The sequence below is a fragment of the Schistocerca americana genome, chromosome 9 (genome assembly GCF_021461395.2).
Source record: "Schistocerca americana isolate TAMUIC-IGC-003095 chromosome 9, iqSchAmer2.1, whole genome shotgun sequence".
NCBI classification, from domain to species: domain Eukaryota; kingdom Metazoa; phylum Arthropoda; class Insecta; order Orthoptera; family Acrididae; genus Schistocerca; species Schistocerca americana.
Genome location: NC_060127.1, coordinates 48,355,030 through 48,374,103, shown reverse-complemented (window position 1 = coordinate 48,374,103; position 19,074 = coordinate 48,355,030). Strand labels below are relative to the sequence as shown.

The window sequence follows — 19,074 nt, the reverse complement described above, 5'->3', positions numbered from 1 at the left end:
AAACCTAAATCAGAATGGCCGTACGTGGGATTGAACCGTCGTCCTCCCGATGACGAGTCCAGTGTGCTAACCACTACGCCACCTCGTTGGGCGGGCCTTTATTCGTTAATTTTGAAGTAAAAAATGAAAGTAGCTAAAAAATTTAAAGATTGGGTTTGTGATTAAGTTCTTCCTTCAATTCGAAAATTCGGCGAATATAATGTGCGACAAACAGTAGAATAGAAGGAGCAGCTCGCCATCGACTTCCAAAAAAGACTCTCGGTCGAGTCAAAAGAGAAAGAAGAATTAAAAGAGGAAAACAAAAGACTCGAACAATTCAACATGAACGTGAAGGTCTTCATCGACAAAGTCAAACAGAAAACAAAAAAATGGGTACAATTACATAGCTACTTCAAAAAGGTCCCCTTCAATCAACAACTTTAAAGTGGTAAAAACAGAGAATTTGTCTATTCAAACCTCAAATTTCATTTCTTCACACAACGAGCAAGATAAATTTTATATCTGCTTGTTCGATGAAGTATACGATGTCCTTAAAGCAGAAAAGATGATTCACGAGTTATTGGACGACTTCAGAGATAAAAAGAACAAGGAAATCCTCGTTTCACATTATCCACCACTGCTCGAAATTGTTAAATTGACTATTCGACTACATTAATGATCAAACTAAATAACGCCCGAAGAATTGGAATTATTCGATACAGAATTGAAAGAGAAAATAAATCAAGCTCTTGATGATTATTTAGGGTCAGCTAAAGACGACCTACGTTTAACTGGATCAGAATTGTTGGATCGAGTAAAAATTGAACATCACATTAACAACACAAAGATCTGGAATTGCTTCAGAGAACAATGGAAAAGCGGTAAAGAGCCGATTACACATAAAGAATTTAAAATTACAGTTACTTATTAATCAACCCGTTTGCAGGAAAAGCCTGCTGACTGCATCTGCTTCAGCAGTAGCTGAATTGATATACTGTCGGAAGCACTGAAATGATGCTACCTAACATTCGTTTTTGTTCGTCCATTGACACAGTCTAAGACAACTTTAGCTGTCGCTGAATTGATAGTCCCATTTCAGGACTATCAAAGTATATACAAAATTCATCTTGCAATTTTTCGTCCGCCCATGTTGCCTATCTTCCGCATGGACTACTCAGTTTGTATATTTTGCTTATTTTTTCATAGTTCCACACAACTTCTTCCTGTTTTCTCGATTGATCTGTGTTCAGTTTTTCAAGGCCTATCCACTGTGCCAACTTATAACTAAATCTGATGGGGGGGTGCGATGGGGAGGTTCCCTTGTAAGAGCGTTTTAAATTGTGGTGTTAATTTTTGATACAGCAAATTAATAGTTTCTAATAAGTAAATTTCAATTGTCTACGTACCTCAGTCTCACTGCAAGCATTTTAGTAGGAGATATGCAGTTTCGCATGTTGGTGTCTTCATGTTGCAAATGAGTTTGTAAAATTGACAGTAATTTGTCAAACGCTGTTTTCGATATCCTGTAAAAATTAAAGTCCTTTGTGTCGTCCTGTCGTAGTTTTTCATGTAGCGTACTAAAGGCACCAAATTTAAATCGATCTTGCAGCACAGGATGCACCCAATACTTCCTACGACGACGCTGTTCCTTTTTGTGAAAATAATATAGTGCAACGAGAGTGCAGAGGTCGCTGTTATCCATCCTAATGCTCCGTTGCACACAATTCGACTGCAGTATTTCCGGCGCCGTCTCCGTGGACAAGGGAGTCCGGTTTTCTACCGGCCGGCAGAAGCGCCGGTCCGGCGAATATTCTTGTCGTGGACAAGGGGCCATATTCTGCAATTCTGCGTATTGACACGTCCTCGGAGATGTCCAGGAAATGTTCCAAGACCATCCATTGTCCACTTTCATGCGAACAAGAAAGTCTAGAGCGAAAGTTTTTCTTGCTTGATATTCAGCAGGGAGCAACTGTCCCCTTAGAAAAATTATTGAATTGCTGTGCTGATAAATCTCTTACATTATTTGATTTTCAAACAGCTGAGCAAAACTGAACGTACTCTTGACATTTCGCTCTTTACCTATTCTGATCAACACTAAACTGACACACAATATTTTTTAGCGCAACGCAATCTGACTTTCAATAATCCGCAGGTATAAGGGGACTGGCATCCACCACATCCTGGCTGAGGTGCCGCTCCTTCAATCCCGCATCCTCCCCGCTGCCACTTCCTTTTACCAGCAAACCCGCCACTCTCCTATCCACCGCCTGGCCTCCACTCGATGACCTGACCTTCTCTTCGGCCCCCCACGACTCCACATTCACTAGTCACCTCATTTCATGCCAATTACTGTTTCTCACATCATCGATCCATCTCCTCACGACGTCATGCCATTCAGCCCCCCCCCCCCCCCCCCCAACACGCCACCCCCACCACCCTCACACTCCCTAACACTGGCCTAATCCTGACAGGCCCTTCCTCTTTTCTCCATCTGTCACTGTTTGACTTCTTTCTCTCTCTCTCCTCCCCCCCCCCCCCCCCCTGGCCTCACTCCTCAAGATTGTCTGCCACCGCCATCACCGACGCCGCCACGAAGAAGAGGCCAGGATAATGGCCTTTCGCTTTCATTTAACTCTTACTGTCCCTCCTCCTCTCCTTTAATCTGTCATTTACTTGTAAGTCACCGGCTAGCCAATGGGCCGTTCATTTTCCTCACACTCCTACTATCCCTTCTACTGTCCTGTCAGGTTTCATTTAAATACCACGCCGGCCAGTCAATTGGGCCGTTCTTTCAACTTTTTCAACTTTACATATATACAGGGTGTTATAAAAATTGGTCAAACTTTCAGGAAACATTCCTCACACACAAAGAAAGAAAATATGTTATGCGGACATCTGTCCGGAAACGCTTACTTTCCATGTGAGAGGCCATTTTATTACTTCTCTTCAAATGCTGATGCAGCCCTGGAGAATGGCGTATTGTATCACAGCTGTCCACAATACGAGCACAAAGAGTCTCTACATTTGGTACCGGGGTTGCTTAGACAAGGTCTTGCAAATGCTCCCATAAATGAAAGTCAAGAGGGTTGAGGTCAGGAGAGCGTGAAGGCCATGGAATTGGTCCGCCTCTACCAATCCATCGGTCACTGAATGGAATGGAAACACACAGCAACAGAACATACCAGCGTGACTTCAAACACTTTGTTACGGGAAATGTTCAGAATGTCCTCCGTTAGCGAGGATACATGCATCCACCCTCCGTAGCATGGAATCCCTGATGCGCTGATGCAGCCCTGGAGAATGGCGTATTGTATCACAGCCGTCCACAATACGAGCAGGAAGAGTCTACATTTGGTACTGGGGTTGCGTAGACAAGAGCTTTCAAATGCTCCCATAAATGAAAGTCAAGAGGGTTGAGGTCAGGAGAGCATGGAGGCCATGGAATTGGTCCGCCTCTATCAATCCATCGGTCGCCGAATCTGTTGTTGAGAAGTGTACGAACACTTCGAATGAAATGTGCAGGAGCTCCATCGTTCATGAACCACATGTTGTGTCGTACTTGTAAAGGCACATGTTCTAGCAGCACAGGTAGAGTATCCCGTATGAAGTCATGATAACGTGCTCCATTGAGCGTAGGTGGAACAACATCACCAACAATGCCTGCCCAAACGTTCACAGAAAATTTGTGTTGATGACGTGATTGCACAATTGCGTGCGGATTTTCGTCAGCCCACACATGTTGATTGTGAAAATTTACAATTTGATGACGTTGGAATGAAGCCTCATCCGTAAGGAGAACATTTGCACTGAAATGAGGATTGACACATTGTTGGATGAACCATTCACAGAAGTGTACCCGTGGAGGCCAATCAGCTGCTGATAGTGCCTGCACACGCTGTACATGGTACGGAAACAACTGGTTCTCCCATAGCACTCTCCATACAGTGACGTGGTAAACGTTACCTTGTACAGCAGCAACTTCTCTGACGCTGACATGAGGGTTATCATCAACTGCCACGAAGAATTGCCTCGTCCATTGCAGGTGTCCTCTTCGTTCTAGGTCTTCCCCAGTCGCGAGTCATAGGCTGGAATGTTCCGTGCTCCCTAAGACGCCGATCAATTGCTTCGAACGTCGGGACACCTTCGTTCTCGAAATCTGTCTCGAAACAAACGTACCGCGCCACGGCTATTGCCCTGTGCTAATCCATACATCAAATGGGCATCTGTCAACTCCGCATTTGCAAACATTGCACTGACTGCAAAACCACGTTCGTGATGAACACTAACCTGTTGATGCTACGTACTGATGTGCTTGATGCTAGAACTGTAGAGTAATGAGTCGCATGTGAACACAAGCACCGAAGTCAACATTACCTTACTTACCATTAGGCCAACTGGCGGTGAATCGAGGAAGTACAGTACATACTGACGAAACTAAAATGAGCTCTAACTTGGAAATTGAGCGTTTCCGGACACATGTCCACATAACATCTTTTCTTTATTTGTGTGTGAGGAATGTTTCCTGAAAGTTTGGCCGCACCTTTTTGTAACACCCTGTATATTAAAAAAAAAAACACAGCACAAAAGTCAAGTCAAAAACCATAACCACCATGTCATCTCCACACCACCACACCATGTAAGAAGGAGAAGCGCCCCAGAGGCGCTAAGACTTCGCTCCCAGCTGAGGGTCGAACCGTCTGTCATGTACGTCTGCTAAGTCGCGGCACTTCGCCAGAAGATGAGTGTCACGCATCGAAACGTCACAGTTTGAAGACACTCCACCCAGCTGGAAGCCCGAGAACACTTCACCAGCTGTATACACCAGGAAAGCATACAATCACATTTACCTTAGAACAGACCAGTCACATTAATGTAACAATCTGTCAGTAGCCTGAATGACGACATTTTGTAGCACGTACAGCTGGGAGAGGTGCAGGAAGAGAGTGTTGCTGTGGGAGGTACCGACAGGGGTGTGGAGTCGTGCTGATTCCAGTGCCTTGGCCAGCTGTGACAGGTATCTCTACTGAGGATCCCTGGCGCGAACAGCACAATCGAGGTAGTTCCACACATTCTCGATTGGGTTTTGATCTGGGGAGTTTGGCGGCCAGAGCAGTGTGATAAACTCGTGCTGGTGCTCTTCGAACAACGCACGTACACTGTGAGCTGTGTGACACGTTGCATTGTCGTGCTGGTAGAAGCCATTGTGCTGAGGAAAAACACACTGCATGTAGAGCTCCCCGAGCATAGATGTATATTTGTGCCAATCCATTGTGGCTTGCGAAATGAAGAGATCAGCCACGAAATGGTGGACCCTTCCGACGATTGTCGCATCGTGTTTACTTTCCGGCGTTTCGCGCCATACACACTAACAGCCATGTGTCACGATGATTCATCTGAAAAGGCCACATATCGCCACCAGAGGACGTCGAGTTGTGCTATCGGCGTGCAAATTGCAGCCTTCGTCGTCGATAAATAGCAATCAGCACGGGAGCGTAAACAAAGTGCTTGCTGTGGAGGCACACATGCAGCGACTTTTGCTGAATGGTCGTAGAGGGTGCACTCTTAGACGCCCCATGTTTCATCTTGGTGGTCACGTGGTCAACAGTCGCACGTCCATTCCTCTGTACACATCTCTGCAGTTGTCGTTCACCCCTGTCATCTTTGGCCTGGGGCGTACCACAGTTGCCTCGGGGCCTGTTTTTTTTGTCATGCGCGGTATACTGTAACCACGCCGGCACGTGAACAGTTTAAAAAACTTAGCTGTTTGGGAAACACTTCCACTCTTCGCCTGAAAGCTGATGACCACGACCTTTTGATATCAGATAAATCATTTCGTTTCTCCATCAAGGTAATGACTGCACTGTCTTCCCCATCCCCCTGACACGCTTCATATACCCTCCTCCGCTGCTAGAGCTGCGACTGCTCACCATGAGTAACTACTGCTCTTTGACGTTAAACGCAGACTTTATTTATATTAATGTGAATGGATTACATGAAACTTCCTGGCAGATTAAAACTGTGTGCCAGAAAGTTTCATATCAGCATACAATCCTCTGCAGAGTGAAAACCTCATTCTGAAAACATTCCCCAGGCTGTGGCTAAGCCATGTCTCCGCAATATCCTTTCTTTCAGGAGTGCTAATCCTGCAAGGTTCGCAGGAGAGCTTCTATAAAGTTTGGAAGGTAGGAGACGAGGTACTGGGAGAAGTGAAGCTTCTGTAAAGCTTCTGTAAAGTTTGGAAGGTAGGAGACGAGGTACTGGGAGAAGTGAAGCTTCTGTAAAGTTTGGAATGTAGGACACGGGGTACTGGCAGAAGTGAAGCTTCTGTAATGTTTGGAAGGTAGGAGACGAGGTACTGGCAGAAGTGAAGCTTCTGTAAAGTTTGGAAGGTAGGACACGGGGTTCTGGCGTAGAATTGTTAGTTCCGGGGTTTGGTGTGATGGATGCAGTAGTTTTTTTCACTGGGGGGACTGCAGTGGCGTGGGTGTTGGGAAAGTGGATCAGGCTCATCAGTGGTTGTGTAGGATTTGCAGCAGAGATAGGAAGATAGTGGAACAGGAGGGGAAAATCGCTGCCCTTCAGGCTGAGCTAGATCAGGCTAGGGAAGATCTGGACAGGTTAAGGAGGGAGAAGGGCAAAGAGAGATGGGAAGTGGCAACAGGTAGCAGAAGGAATAGGCCTAGAACTAAGTCTGACAGTTTTGTGGTGAATGTCAAAAATAAGTTTGACCTGTTGCTTCAGTTAGAAACTGATGAGCCTCAAGCAGAGGTAGGTGTAGACAGGACACAACAAACTTTCAATAGGAAATTGAAAAAGAATGTAGGAAAGTCATCGAAAAGGAAGAAAGTTTTGTTGTTAGGCCGTTCTCATGCCAGAGGTGTAGGCCAACTTCTGCAGGAGGAATTAGGACCAGAATACCAGGTCACAAATTTTTTCAAACCAAGTGCTAGTCTGGATCAGGTGACAGAGGATTTAGGTTCACTCTGTAAAGGATTTACCAGGGAAGACACCGTGGTTATTGTGGGAGGGCCAGGGAACAGCATCGACAGAGATCCTGGGTACAGTATAGTGTGTGACCTGGTAAAGATTGCGTCAGCATCGAGACACACCAATGTTGAATTTGTATCTGTCCTGAGACGCCATGACCGGCCTCATTTGAACTCTTCTGTTGGGAGAGTTAATTTGGAGTTGGAACGGCTGCTTGGATAGGGGTGCGGGGGCTCATATTGGTGTCGTTCCTGTTGATTATCTCAGTAGGTGGGACTATACCAGGCACGGCCTACATCTCAACAGGAAAGGGAAGGGGAAACTGGCTGGGGTAATAGCAGGAAATTTAAGGGGGGGAGGCACTGCCATGAATGGTAAAATACCAGTGGTTACAGGTGTTGGAGCAGCACCTTTTTTAGGATAGGTAAGACAGAAAGATGTCAAGTTCTACGAGAGGTCAGGACTGAAACAAATCTTCAGTTTAGGAAAGAAATTAAACAGCACAATTCTAGCACATTGGATCACCAATCACAGCTATCAATTATAAATTTTCACCAATCACCAGAAATTTTATCTCCACCAAGTTGTATCTCAGTCCTAGATAATTCCATTGATGAATTAAAGTCACCCAACCCAATTGACATAATCTGCCTCTCTGAACACCATGTGACCACTGGTATAGGAACTAGGCCTAAGCACAATGAGAAACTCAGACAGGAGAGTACTGCAAATGTTAGAATAAGGAAAGGTTCTCATAAAAGTACAATTAAAAATAATGTGAGTATATTTCATCAAAATATTAGGAGTTTAAAGAATAAAGTAGATGAGCTTCTGGTTTGTTTAGAAGATTTAGAAGCTGAGTATGAAATAGATATACTATGCCTGTCTGAGCATCACATTGTTACTGATATGGATAAGGTAAATGTAAGTGGTTATAAGCTCTCTGCACATGTAATGAGAGAAAATATGGAGAAAGGAGGAGTTGCCATATATGTCAAAAGTTATCATTGTGCAAAAAGTATAGAAACAAAAAAGTTTTGTGTAGAGAAACATATAGAAGCATGTGCTTGTGAGCTTAAATTAAATAAAGGCACATTTATAATTGTAACTGTATATAGGTCCCCATCAGGAAATTTTCATCTATTTCTGAAAAATTTGGACTCCTTGTTGTGCTATCTGTCAGACAGGGGGAAGCAAATTATTATTTGTGGGGACTTCAATGTAGATTCTCTGAAAGAGGGTAATAGGAAAAATGACCTTGAAGTATTACTCGGTTGTTTCAATTTGACACCCGTTATTGATTTTCCTACTCGGGTGGTAAAGGATAGCAGCTCACTGATAGATAACTTCTTTATAGACCAAGATAAGTTTAACCAGGTAAATGCTCAGCCTGTTGAGAATGGTCTTTCTGATCATGGTGCACAGCTAGTTACAATATATGACATAGCTCCATTCAGCAATACTAAACAGTCCTCCAAAGTAGTACATTCAGTCAACGATTTAACAATTGCAAATTTCAGGGAAAGCCTACAGCAGTTAGACTGGGATGAGGTGTACTGTGAACCTGATGCCAATTTAAAATATAATTTATTTCATGACATTTTTGTAAATGCATTTGAAAACTGCTTCCCCAAGAAAATAGTTAAATATACTCGTAAGAAACCTTGTAACAAACCATGGCTTACTAAGGGTATAAAAATATCTTGTAACCGGAAAAGGAAAATGTATCTGACAGCAAGAAAGAGTAGTGACCCAGAAACTATCAAAAATTATAAAAACTACTGTGTTATATTAAGAAAAGTTATTAAAAAATCCAGGAGTATGTGTATCATGTCTGAAATCAGCAACTCTGATAATAAAATTAAAACAATTTGGAATATTGTTAAAAGAGAAACAGGTCAACCAAGAGCAGAGGAAGACAGTATTACCATCAAATTGAATGAAAACTTTACAAACAAAAAGTCAGAAGTTCAAAATATTTTTAATAATCATTTTCTAAATGTTGTGGATATAGTAGGATCCAGGTGTTCATTAGAAGATGCTAGGCTGTTAATGGAAGAGGCCATACCTATGCAATTTGATACAGTTGAAATCTCACCCACTTCTCCCTCTGAAATTAGGAAAATAATAAACTTGCTTAAAAGCAAAAACTCACATGGAATTGATGGCATTTCCAGCAAAATACTAAAAGCTTGTTCTCAACAGATAAATAAGATTCTCAGCCACCTGTGTAATAGCTCTCTGGAACAGGGCATTTTCCCTGATAGACTGAAATATGCTATTGTTATACCTTTGCATAAAAAGGGGGATAGATCTGATGTCAACAATTACCGTCCAATCTCCCTTCTAACAGCTTTATCCAAAATTTTTGAGAAAGTAATGTATTCAAGAGTAGCTTCACATATCTGTAAAAATGAAGTACTAACAAAATGTCAGTTTGGTTTCCAGAAAGGTTTTTCAACAGAAAATGCCATATACGCTTTCACCAGTCAAATTTTGAATGATCTGAATAACTGAACACCTCCCATTGGGATTTTTTGTGATCTCTCAAAGGCTTTTGATTGTGTAAATCATGAAATTCTGCTAGACAAGCTCAAGTATTGTGGCATGAGTGAGACAGTGCACAAATGGTTTAATTCGTACCTGACTGGAAGAGTACAGAAAGTTGAAATAAGTAGTTCTCGTAACATGCAAAGATCAGCACATTCCTCAAACTGGGGAACTATCAAGAATGGGGTTCCACAAGGGTCAGTCTTGGGTCCTTTGTTGTTCTTATTATATATTAATGACTTGCCAGTCTATATTCATGAAGAGGCAAAGTTAGTTCTCTTTGCTGATGATACAAGTATAGTAATCACACCTGAGAAACAAGAATTAACTGATGAAATTGTCAATACTGTCTTTCAGAAAATTACTAAGTGGTTCCTTGTAAACGGACTCTCACTGAATTTTGATAAGACACAGTACATACAGTTCCGTACAGTGAATGGTATGACACCATTAATAAATATAGACCTTAATCAGAAGCATATAGCTAAGGTAGAATATTCCAAATTTTTAGGTATGTCCATTGATGAGAGATTAAATTGGAAGAAACACATTGATGATCTGCTGAAACGTTTGAGTTCAGCTACTTATGCAATAAGGGTCATTGCAAATTTTGGTGATAAACATCTTAGTAAATTAGCTTACTACGCCTATTTTCACTCATTGCTTTCATATGGCATCATATTTTGGGGTAATTCATCACTGAGGAATAAAGTATTTATTGCACAGAAGCGTGTAATCAGAATAATAGCTGGAGTCCACCCAAGATCATCCTGCAGACATTTATTTAAGGATCTAGGGATATTCACAGTAGCTTCTCAGTATATATACTCTCTTATGAAATTTGTTAATAACAACCAAACCCAATTCAAAAGTAATAGCAGTGTGCATAACTACAATACTAGGAGAAAAGACGATCTTCGCTATTCAAGATTAAATCTAACTTTGGCACAGAAAGGGGTGAATTATACTGGCACTAAAGTCTTTGGTCACTTACCAAATAGTATCAAAAGTCTGACAGATAACCAACAAGTATTTAAGAAGAAATTAAAAGAATTTCTGAATGACAACTCCTTCTACTCCATAGAGGAATTTTTAGATATAAATTAAGAAAAAAAATATTAAAAAAAAAATAAAAAAATAAAAATAAAAAAACACAAAAAAATAAAGTTGTTATATTAACTTAAGTGTGTTGTTAAATTAACCTAATTATGTCATGTATTGGAAAATTTGACTCGTTCCACATCATTACGAAATATCGTATTCATGATCCATGGAACTAGTAGTAATCTAATCTAATCTAATCTGGCAGAAGTGAAGCTTCTGTAATGTTTGGAAGGTAGGAGACGAGATACTGACAGAAGTGAAGCTTCTGTAATGTTTGGAAGGTAGGAGACGAGGTACTGGCAGAAGTGAAGCTTCTGTAATGTTTGGAAGGTAGGAGACGAGGTACTGACAGACGTGAAGCTTCTGTAAAGTTTGGAATGTAGGACACGGGGTTCTGGCAGAAGTGAAGCTTCTGTGAAGTTTGGAAGGTAGGAGACGAGGTACTGGGAGAAGTGAAGCTTCTGTAAAATTTCGAAGGTAGGAGATGAGGTACTGGCAGAAGTGAAGCTGTGAAGACGGGGCGTGAATCGTGTTGGGTAGCTCAGATGCAAAAGAGAAAGCTCTCGAGTTCGAATCTCGGTCCGTCACACAGTTTTAATCTGCTAGGAAGATTCATAACAGCACACACTCCACTGCAGAAAAAAAATTTCATTATGAAAACATTCCCCAGGCTGTGGCTAAGCAGTGTGTCTGCAATATCAGTCGAGGGCTTCTTTAGTTTGGAAGTTAAGAGACGAGGTACTGGCACAAGTGAAGCTTCTGTAAAGTTTGGAATGTAGGACACGGGGTACTGGCAGAAGTGAAGCTTCTGTAATGTTTGGAAGGTAGGAGACGAGGTACTGACAGAAGTGAAGCTTCTGTAAAGTTTGGAATGTAGGACACGGGGTTCTGGCAGAAGTGAAGCTGAGAGTCGTTCTTGGGTAGCTCAGATGGTTGAGCACTTGCCCGCGAAATGCAAAGGTCCCGAGTTCGAGTCTTGGTCCGGACACAGTTTTAATTGGCCAGGAAGCTTCATATCAGCCCACACGCCGCTGAAGAGTGAAGATCTCATTCTGGAGTGCATTATATATTTACATTGCTTAAATCCGGTCTAAAAACTTTACTTATCAACTGTATAAGAAGTTGCAGTTGACATAAAGCTTGTTTGATTCATTTACGTAATAAAATGAAGACGTGCAAATTCGATGGGCCTCGTTGTAACGGTACTTGATTAAAATAATTTGCCCTTACTCACATGTCACTAGTATGTAGTATACCCACACCTGACACAGCTAAAGCCATGATATTCCCTTTAGTGAATTTATTTAGAATTAAAATAATTCACTTAGTTTCTCGCCATGTAAATAAATTCAGTCTGATAGTAATACTGAGCTGTGCTGTGGCTTGCATTGGTGGTGTTTGTAGATTTCCGCCCTCTGTTGGAGGCCAGACCGTATCATTTAGTTGGCATTGTTGCAGTTCTCTTCTTTTTGTGTTGACTGGCACCACTCTGTTTCGCAAGTGTTACCTGTCCGATAGTGGCAGCAGCGGCAGTTATCGATATGTAGTAACTGTTGCACTACTTTTGGGGCGACGTCGTTGTTTTTCTGGGTGTAGACGGTTGGGGACTGAGGAGGAACCAGGTCCGCGCAGTGCGGGAACACGCCGAGACCGCTGGCGGCGCGCATGGACTGCCGGATCGAAGGGCTGTGGTCACGACGGTGCACGACCGCGTCGTAAACCGGATCCTGGAATTATTAACATGAGTGCACTTGAATTCAGGTAGAGAAACCTCCACCATTGTGATATCTCGCGATTTTCCAGTGATTTGGGTCGTGTTGTTGCTCATAGTGTTGCCGAGGCGAAGAGCAGCGAGTGGAGTGCTTGGGGAAAGCGGAACTGATTAACTTTCCTCGACTTCTTATTATTATTTACTGCGTTCGGTTTGCTACAATTTGTTAAGTTCAACCAGCGGTATTTTTCCTGCCTGGTGGCCGCTAACGCTCCATTTACCTGCCCTGGGATTTGGTGTATGTAACGGCAGTGCACGTTTCCTCACCTTGCCGCTGCTGTACGGTAAGGAGTGTAGTTTTGAGAGCTTTCTTGATTGCAGGCCGGTTGGTGATTTTTCTACTCTGGTGGTAGTGATCCGTCTCTCGTTTTGGCGCTCTAAACACAGTATTCTGGGGACTTAGTGCAGACCGACGATTCCGGCTTTGGCGTATTGTTCCATCGTTGCATTTGGTTTGTCGGACGTCAGGTAGCTTCAGCAAGTTATCATTAGTCATTTGTTCGACTGCCACTAGTCTGAGTTACCTTCTTGTGAAATGAATGCAACTATCTCATCGCTCTCCAAAGTGTTGGTTCCCAGAGGTCGATTCCTGGAGCACCGTCTGTGACTGGTCCCTGTTTTTTAATATTGTATTATTTATTATAATACCTTGTAATGCGTACATTAGAGGTTATGTAAGCCTAGTTAATAGTTCTGGTCGCCTTCTGGAATAAATCTAGCAGTGTAAAGGCTGTCTTACAAGGTTTACCATCATTTTATTTCACCCGTTTGGTGATCAGTTGTTTGTTATTTTTTTAAAATTAACCTTTGCTATTGTATTTGCTGTTTTACGTCAGGTTTCTAATTTTTTGTTATAATTGCTGTTCCTGGCGTGTAAGGCCTTCAGCCGTAATTGTGGTTATTTGCCTTAAACCTCTAATTTGGTACTGGTATTTTTAGCAGTAAGCCTTAAAACCATATTTCCTGCCATGTCTGGCGTCTGATGCCCTCTGTTTGGTTTATGGCTACTTACCTGTAATCTTTAAATATTTGTAAGTTGTAAATTGCAGCGAGTTCTCAAACATTCTTAATTTATTTTATTGCCATTCTTGGCCGTGATGACAGTGGCTTGTTTTTAAAACATTATCTGTTGTATCTGTATTCTCTGGTGATTGCTGAATTGTAACGCACTGAAAACACTATTATTTTGCACCATTGTTCATTCCTTCATTAATAACGTGTAGTTTTTTGTTTATTGTTGAGTCTGGAATTACTGGTTTAAAATAAATGTGTATAACTGTAAAAGGGCAACCAATAGTGACTGACTATGGCCCCGTCCACAATCGTAACCGAATCCTGACTTCCCCTGACTACCAGGTCTCAAATACCTAATTTCATTTTTATTGGAAATGATTGTTGAATAGACAGACGTCAAATATCGTGTGACCTCCATTCTGGTGCTAAAATCTAAAATTGCATGTATCCAAAGATAAATAAATTAACTGTTTCAAGTTCAGTGAGTGTAACTATTTTCATAATTTCTACCTCCGGGAGTGCATATCGTGTTTAGAACGCAGAATTATTTTCAGAAGGAAAACTACTCAAGACGAGTTTGCACTGTTTCCTAGTTCATTGGTAAATACTGTGTTTTAGTGGGAAAATTTAGTTGTCAAAATGATAGTAATATGTGAGAAGAGAAGTCAAATGTCATATGTTGTTTCAAGAGAGAACGACCCCCCTAAATTTGCACTAAATGCTGTGGAATAATTACGATAGCCTTAACAAAATCCAAACAGGTATAAACTGAGTTAACGTCTATATGGGTGTTCAGTTCAAGTAAGACCAGTTCTAAGTGTAAATTTGATTAGTTTTTGACTCTATAGACTGGCGCTACGAAAGCCACTCCAGGTTGTAGCTAGCTCATGAACTTTAGCAGGTGCGACTAACTGCTCTTAATAAGAGGCATTAAAAGTACATGACTTTAACAAAAGAGTAAAAGTGCACAGGGTGGTTATAAATTACATATGTATTATTATATTTTTGTTGTTGTTTTTAATTAGCTCCACATAATGCTCTACATTTTTAATTATGTACATCTTGCAGGCTAGTTACATAATAATATCACACAAAAAGATAGTTTTATTGTTGGACACCAGACATTGTCTATGAAAGCCAACCAATAACTTACTTAGGGCTTTTCTTTATTGAGGGGATTGTGGTTGAGATTGACCAGTTTGTCTCCCAAGGAATTTTCTTAAACGTTTTGAAGATAGAAAGAGAACTAGTAAGCCAATCCTATAAGATTGTAATCAACAATGCCGAGACAGCCAACAGGGTGGTTTCACGGTATGAGTGGTAAGCTGGAAACTCGTGAAGGAAATGGAAAAAGTATTTGGAGATGAAGAGACAGAAAGTGACACTTGCTGAGTGTGTTCAGTGGGAGTGTAGAGAAGCTTGGGAAGAAGTAGTAAGCTAGTGGAAATATGGACACTGAGCAACTATCTGACCAACAAAAACATAAGACACTGAAAGATTCAGTCTGTAGTGTACCTAGTGTACAAGAGGATATGTGTGAAAAGCAAGGCATTTTGGCGTAGCGGTTGATGTAGTAATAAGGAATTGAATAGCAGAGGTTTTGATAGAGGAGGGGGGGGGGGGGAGCTTGTGAACACTTAAATACATTTCCAGCACTGTACTAGCATTTGTAAGTGTGGCAGTAAAGGTAGCGTTCTTTCATAATTGTACAAGGAGAGCATTTAAGTGAAAGAATATTTGTGATTTTGTAGTTGCATTGCTTTTATGTAGTTCCTTACAAATATTTACTCTGTCTTCTGGTTACTTACAATTTTTTAAATGTATGGTGGCCGATTTTATCCAGCCAGTAAGCTCTGAACACTTCAGCAATTGAATGCAAAACAACAGATTATTGGGTCTGGAGTTGTCAGATGGCTTATGAAAATCTAGCATGTTGGTAGCTATTGCCCCATGCAGTTTCTTAATGAAATGATCGTGGTGTGTAGGATTATTTGCATACCTAGTGAAGTCTTTGATGTTCACGTGAAGGTGTCACTCAAGGAAGGATAAGGGATGGGGAATAGCAGGCACATTACAACCAGCTGTACTAGTTTTTTCATAGCATTAAACTAGTCGTAAGCAGAAAGTTATTTATGTATTTCTTAGTTGATCCATCACCGGCTGTGAGGTCAACTTGAAAAATAAAATGTAGGCGAAGATATACAATAGGCAGAAGCTCTAAATTATTGCATTTCAAAGGAACATGTGTTCATCACCAGAAATATCCTCACATAAGCACTTTGATTGGATGGAATACAATTAAAGTCTCCCACCCACGCGAAGTCATCGTAGTTATGTCAATGATTGCAATAAAACAAAGAAACACAAAGCAAAAAAAGAAATTGTGGTCACTTGCTTGGTAACCATATCTAAAATGTAACCCATCGACACAGGAACTTCGGCATTTTTATTGACTTTTATGTACATAACTGCAATAATTTTGCGTGGATGGTGATTTCTGGATGAATTACGTTCGAATGTTCAAAAGTGTGTGAAATCTTATGGGACGTAACTGCTAAGGTCATCAGTTCCTAAACTTGCACACTACTTAACCTAAATTATCCTAAGGACGAACACACACACCCATGCCCAAGGGAGGACTCGAATCTCCGCCGGGACCAACCGCACAGTCCGTGACTGCAGCGCATTAGGCCACTCGGCTAATCCCAGGCGGCATGAATTCCGTACAATGAAGTTTCCTGTGTGTGGATGAGCATACATTTCATTTTTCAAACGGAGTTTGTTTTGATCATCAGAATGCTGTAATATGCAGAGTGCTGTTGGGATTAGTACGATTTTGCTTCTTTCTCACCAGAGGATCAATTCATCCAGGCACTTACAGGGGGGACTCCTGCATCTGATAATCATTTAGTATGGCTAACTGAAACAAGGGTCAGTGGGGTCTTCCCCATAAAAATCATGTTCGCTATCGTCCATAAATTCCATATCATCATTTTCCTCTACGAGAACCATCATAAGAGCAAAGGTTTCATCTCCGTTGGCCAAGTCCTCAGGTGAACTCTGCCACCTGTCCTGCAATCTACGATCAGCTCCTCTGCGCAGGAGGTACACGGCAGCTGCCTCTCTCCTGTTTATGACTGCCAGATGAAGCGGCGTCCGCTCCCAATCGTCCCTCGCGTCGATAACGGCACCGTACCGGATCAGCCACTGGACGCTCCGGTCGGCGCCTTCCCTCGCAGCCAGGTGCAGAGGGGTCCTCCCCCAGTTGTCACTGACTCTGAGGCTAGCCCCTGCAGCCAGCAGGCGACCGCCGCACTCCACGTGCCCGTTCTTGGCCGCCAGGTGGAGGGGAGTCCGCTGCCAGCCGTCACGGGCGCTGGGGTCGGCGTCCATCTCGAGGAGGCACTTCACCGTCGTCTCGTGACCCTCCTTGGCCGCCAGGTGCAGGGCCGTCCTGCCCCAGTTGTCTGCAGCACCAGAATTCGCCCCCAGGACGAGCAGCCACATGGCAGCGAGCTCACGCCCTTCCTTCGCAGCCAGGTGCAGAGGAGTCCTACCCCAGCTGTCGGTGGCCCGGACGTCTGCCCCTGCCCTGAGCAGGAACCCGAGAGCGCGCTCGTGACCCTCCCTGGCTGCCAGGTGCAGTGGCGTCCTCCCCCGGTTGTCACGGGGAATGGGGTCAGCACCAGCCCTCAGTAGCTGCGCGACGGCCTGCTCGTGGCCTCTCCCTGCAGCCTTGTGGAGAGCAGTCTGCTTGTACTCGTCTCGGTGGTTCACGTTCACCATCGCATCCAGCAATTCCTGCAGTTCTATCACGTCCCCGCTCTCTGCTGCTTTGTGCAACCGCGAACCCATGCTGTTGCTCTGAGCTCTGACACTCGACCCTGAAGAACACAGAAAAATATTGGCATTGTAGTTATCTGTAATGGTGCCCCTGAGCTCTAGAGGAATCGTCTTTGATTGGCAATAAAAACGTCCTTAGTCTCGTGTTCTAACCTCACCAACGCCGGCCAGGGTGGCCGAGCGGCTCTAGGCGCTACAGTCTGGACCGCTCGACCGCTACGGTTGCAGGTTCGAATCCTGCCTCGGGCATGGATGTGTGTGATGTCCTTAGGTTCGTTAGGTTTAAGTAGTTCTAAGTTCTAGGGGACTGATGACCTCAGAAGTTAAGTCCCATAGTGCTCAGAGCCATTTGAGCCATTTTTTGGGGACGGAGGTTCGGGGTTCTATCTTGCCTTTGGAGAGGGAAAACTGCTCTTATAGGCGGAAGAATCAGCGCTGTTCAACAAAATGAGGATACAATGGAAACAACTGCAGTTAAGACACATATGTGTATCCACAGGACATTGGGCAGTAATTGAAAAGGTGTCATGATGATCTCACCATTGACAAATAGATTCCAGAATAGTCCCCCATTCGTATCTCCAAGATCGGACTGCCAAGTCAGCGGGAGGGTGACCATGAAAAGAAGACTGAATAACCAACGAAAGGATAATGTTCAGAAATTTAAAAGTGGTAGGGAAGATAGAAACTCAGAAAAGGGAAATGCATAGACTCAGCCTAGATATAGTGGGGTTCAGTGAAGTGAAATAGAAAGAAGACAAGGATATCTATCCAAATGAAGGTAGCGTAAAATCAACGGCAGCAGAAAATGATATAACAGGAGTAGGATTAGTTATGAATAGGAAGGCAGGGCAGATAGTGTGTTACTGCGAACACTTCTGGAACAGGGTTGGTTCAAATGGCTCTGAGTACTATGGGACTTAACATCTGAGGTCATCAGACCCCTAGAACTTAGTTCTACTTAAACCTAACTAACCTGAAGTTACCACACACATCCATACCCGAAGCAGGATTCGATCCTGCGACAGTAGCGGTCGCGCGGTTCCAGACTGAAGTGCCTAGAACCGCTCGGCCACAACGGCCGGCCATAGGATTGTTCTCATCAGAACCGACAGCGAATTAACACTGACCACGATACTTCAGCTATACATGCTGACGACACAAGTCAAAAATGAAGAGATACAGAAAGTATATGAGGATACTGAACAGGTAATTCAGTTCGTAAAGGTAGATGAAAATCTAACATTCATGGCGGACTGGAATGCGGTTGTAGGGGAAGGAGTAGAAGAAAGGATTATATGAGAATACGAGCTCTGTAGTAAGAATGAGAGATGAGAAACACTAATTGAATTCTGTAATAAATTTCAGCTAATAATAGCGAGTACTCTGTTCAAGAGTTACAGCAGCAGGAGGTGTGCTTGGGAAAGGCAAAGAGATACGGGAACATTTCAGTTAGATTAGATAATGATCAGACACTGATTCCTGATATCAGACACTGGATTGTAAGGCACACCCAGGAGCAGATAAAGACTCAGGTCACAATTTAGTAGTGCTGAAGATTGGGCTGAAGTTTAAGACATTAGTCAGGAAGAATCAATACGCAAAGAAGTGGGATACAGAAGTACCAAGGAATGAAGAGAGGTGCTTCAAGTTCCCTGAGGGCACAGATACTGTGGTAATGAATAGCTCAGGAGGCGGTTCATTTGAAAGGAAGGGTCAACCTTTATAAAGGGCAATCATAGACGTTATAAAGAAAAGGTACAAAGAAGGTAACTGTGAAGAAGCCATGGGTAACAGAAGAAATACATCAGTTGATCAGTGAAAGA

At 42.8% G+C, this 19,074-nt stretch overlaps 1 protein-coding gene across 2 annotated transcripts in view; it reads right to left on the bottom strand.

Annotated features, from left to right (window-relative positions):
• Positions 1-14,424: 14,424 nt before the first annotated feature.
• Positions 14,425-19,074, bottom strand: part of LOC124551085 (serine/threonine-protein phosphatase 6 regulatory ankyrin repeat subunit C-like) — a 65,745-nt gene continuing 61,095 nt past the window's right edge. For both annotated transcript variants that reach the window (XM_047126012.1, XM_047126011.1), the window contains one exon: positions 14,425-17,289. In XM_047126012.1, coding sequence (XP_046981968.1) covers positions 16,322-17,260 — 939 coding nt within the window. In that variant the 5' untranslated portion in view covers positions 17,261-17,289 and the 3' untranslated portion in view covers positions 14,425-16,321. The remainder of the gene's footprint in view (positions 17,290-19,074) is intronic.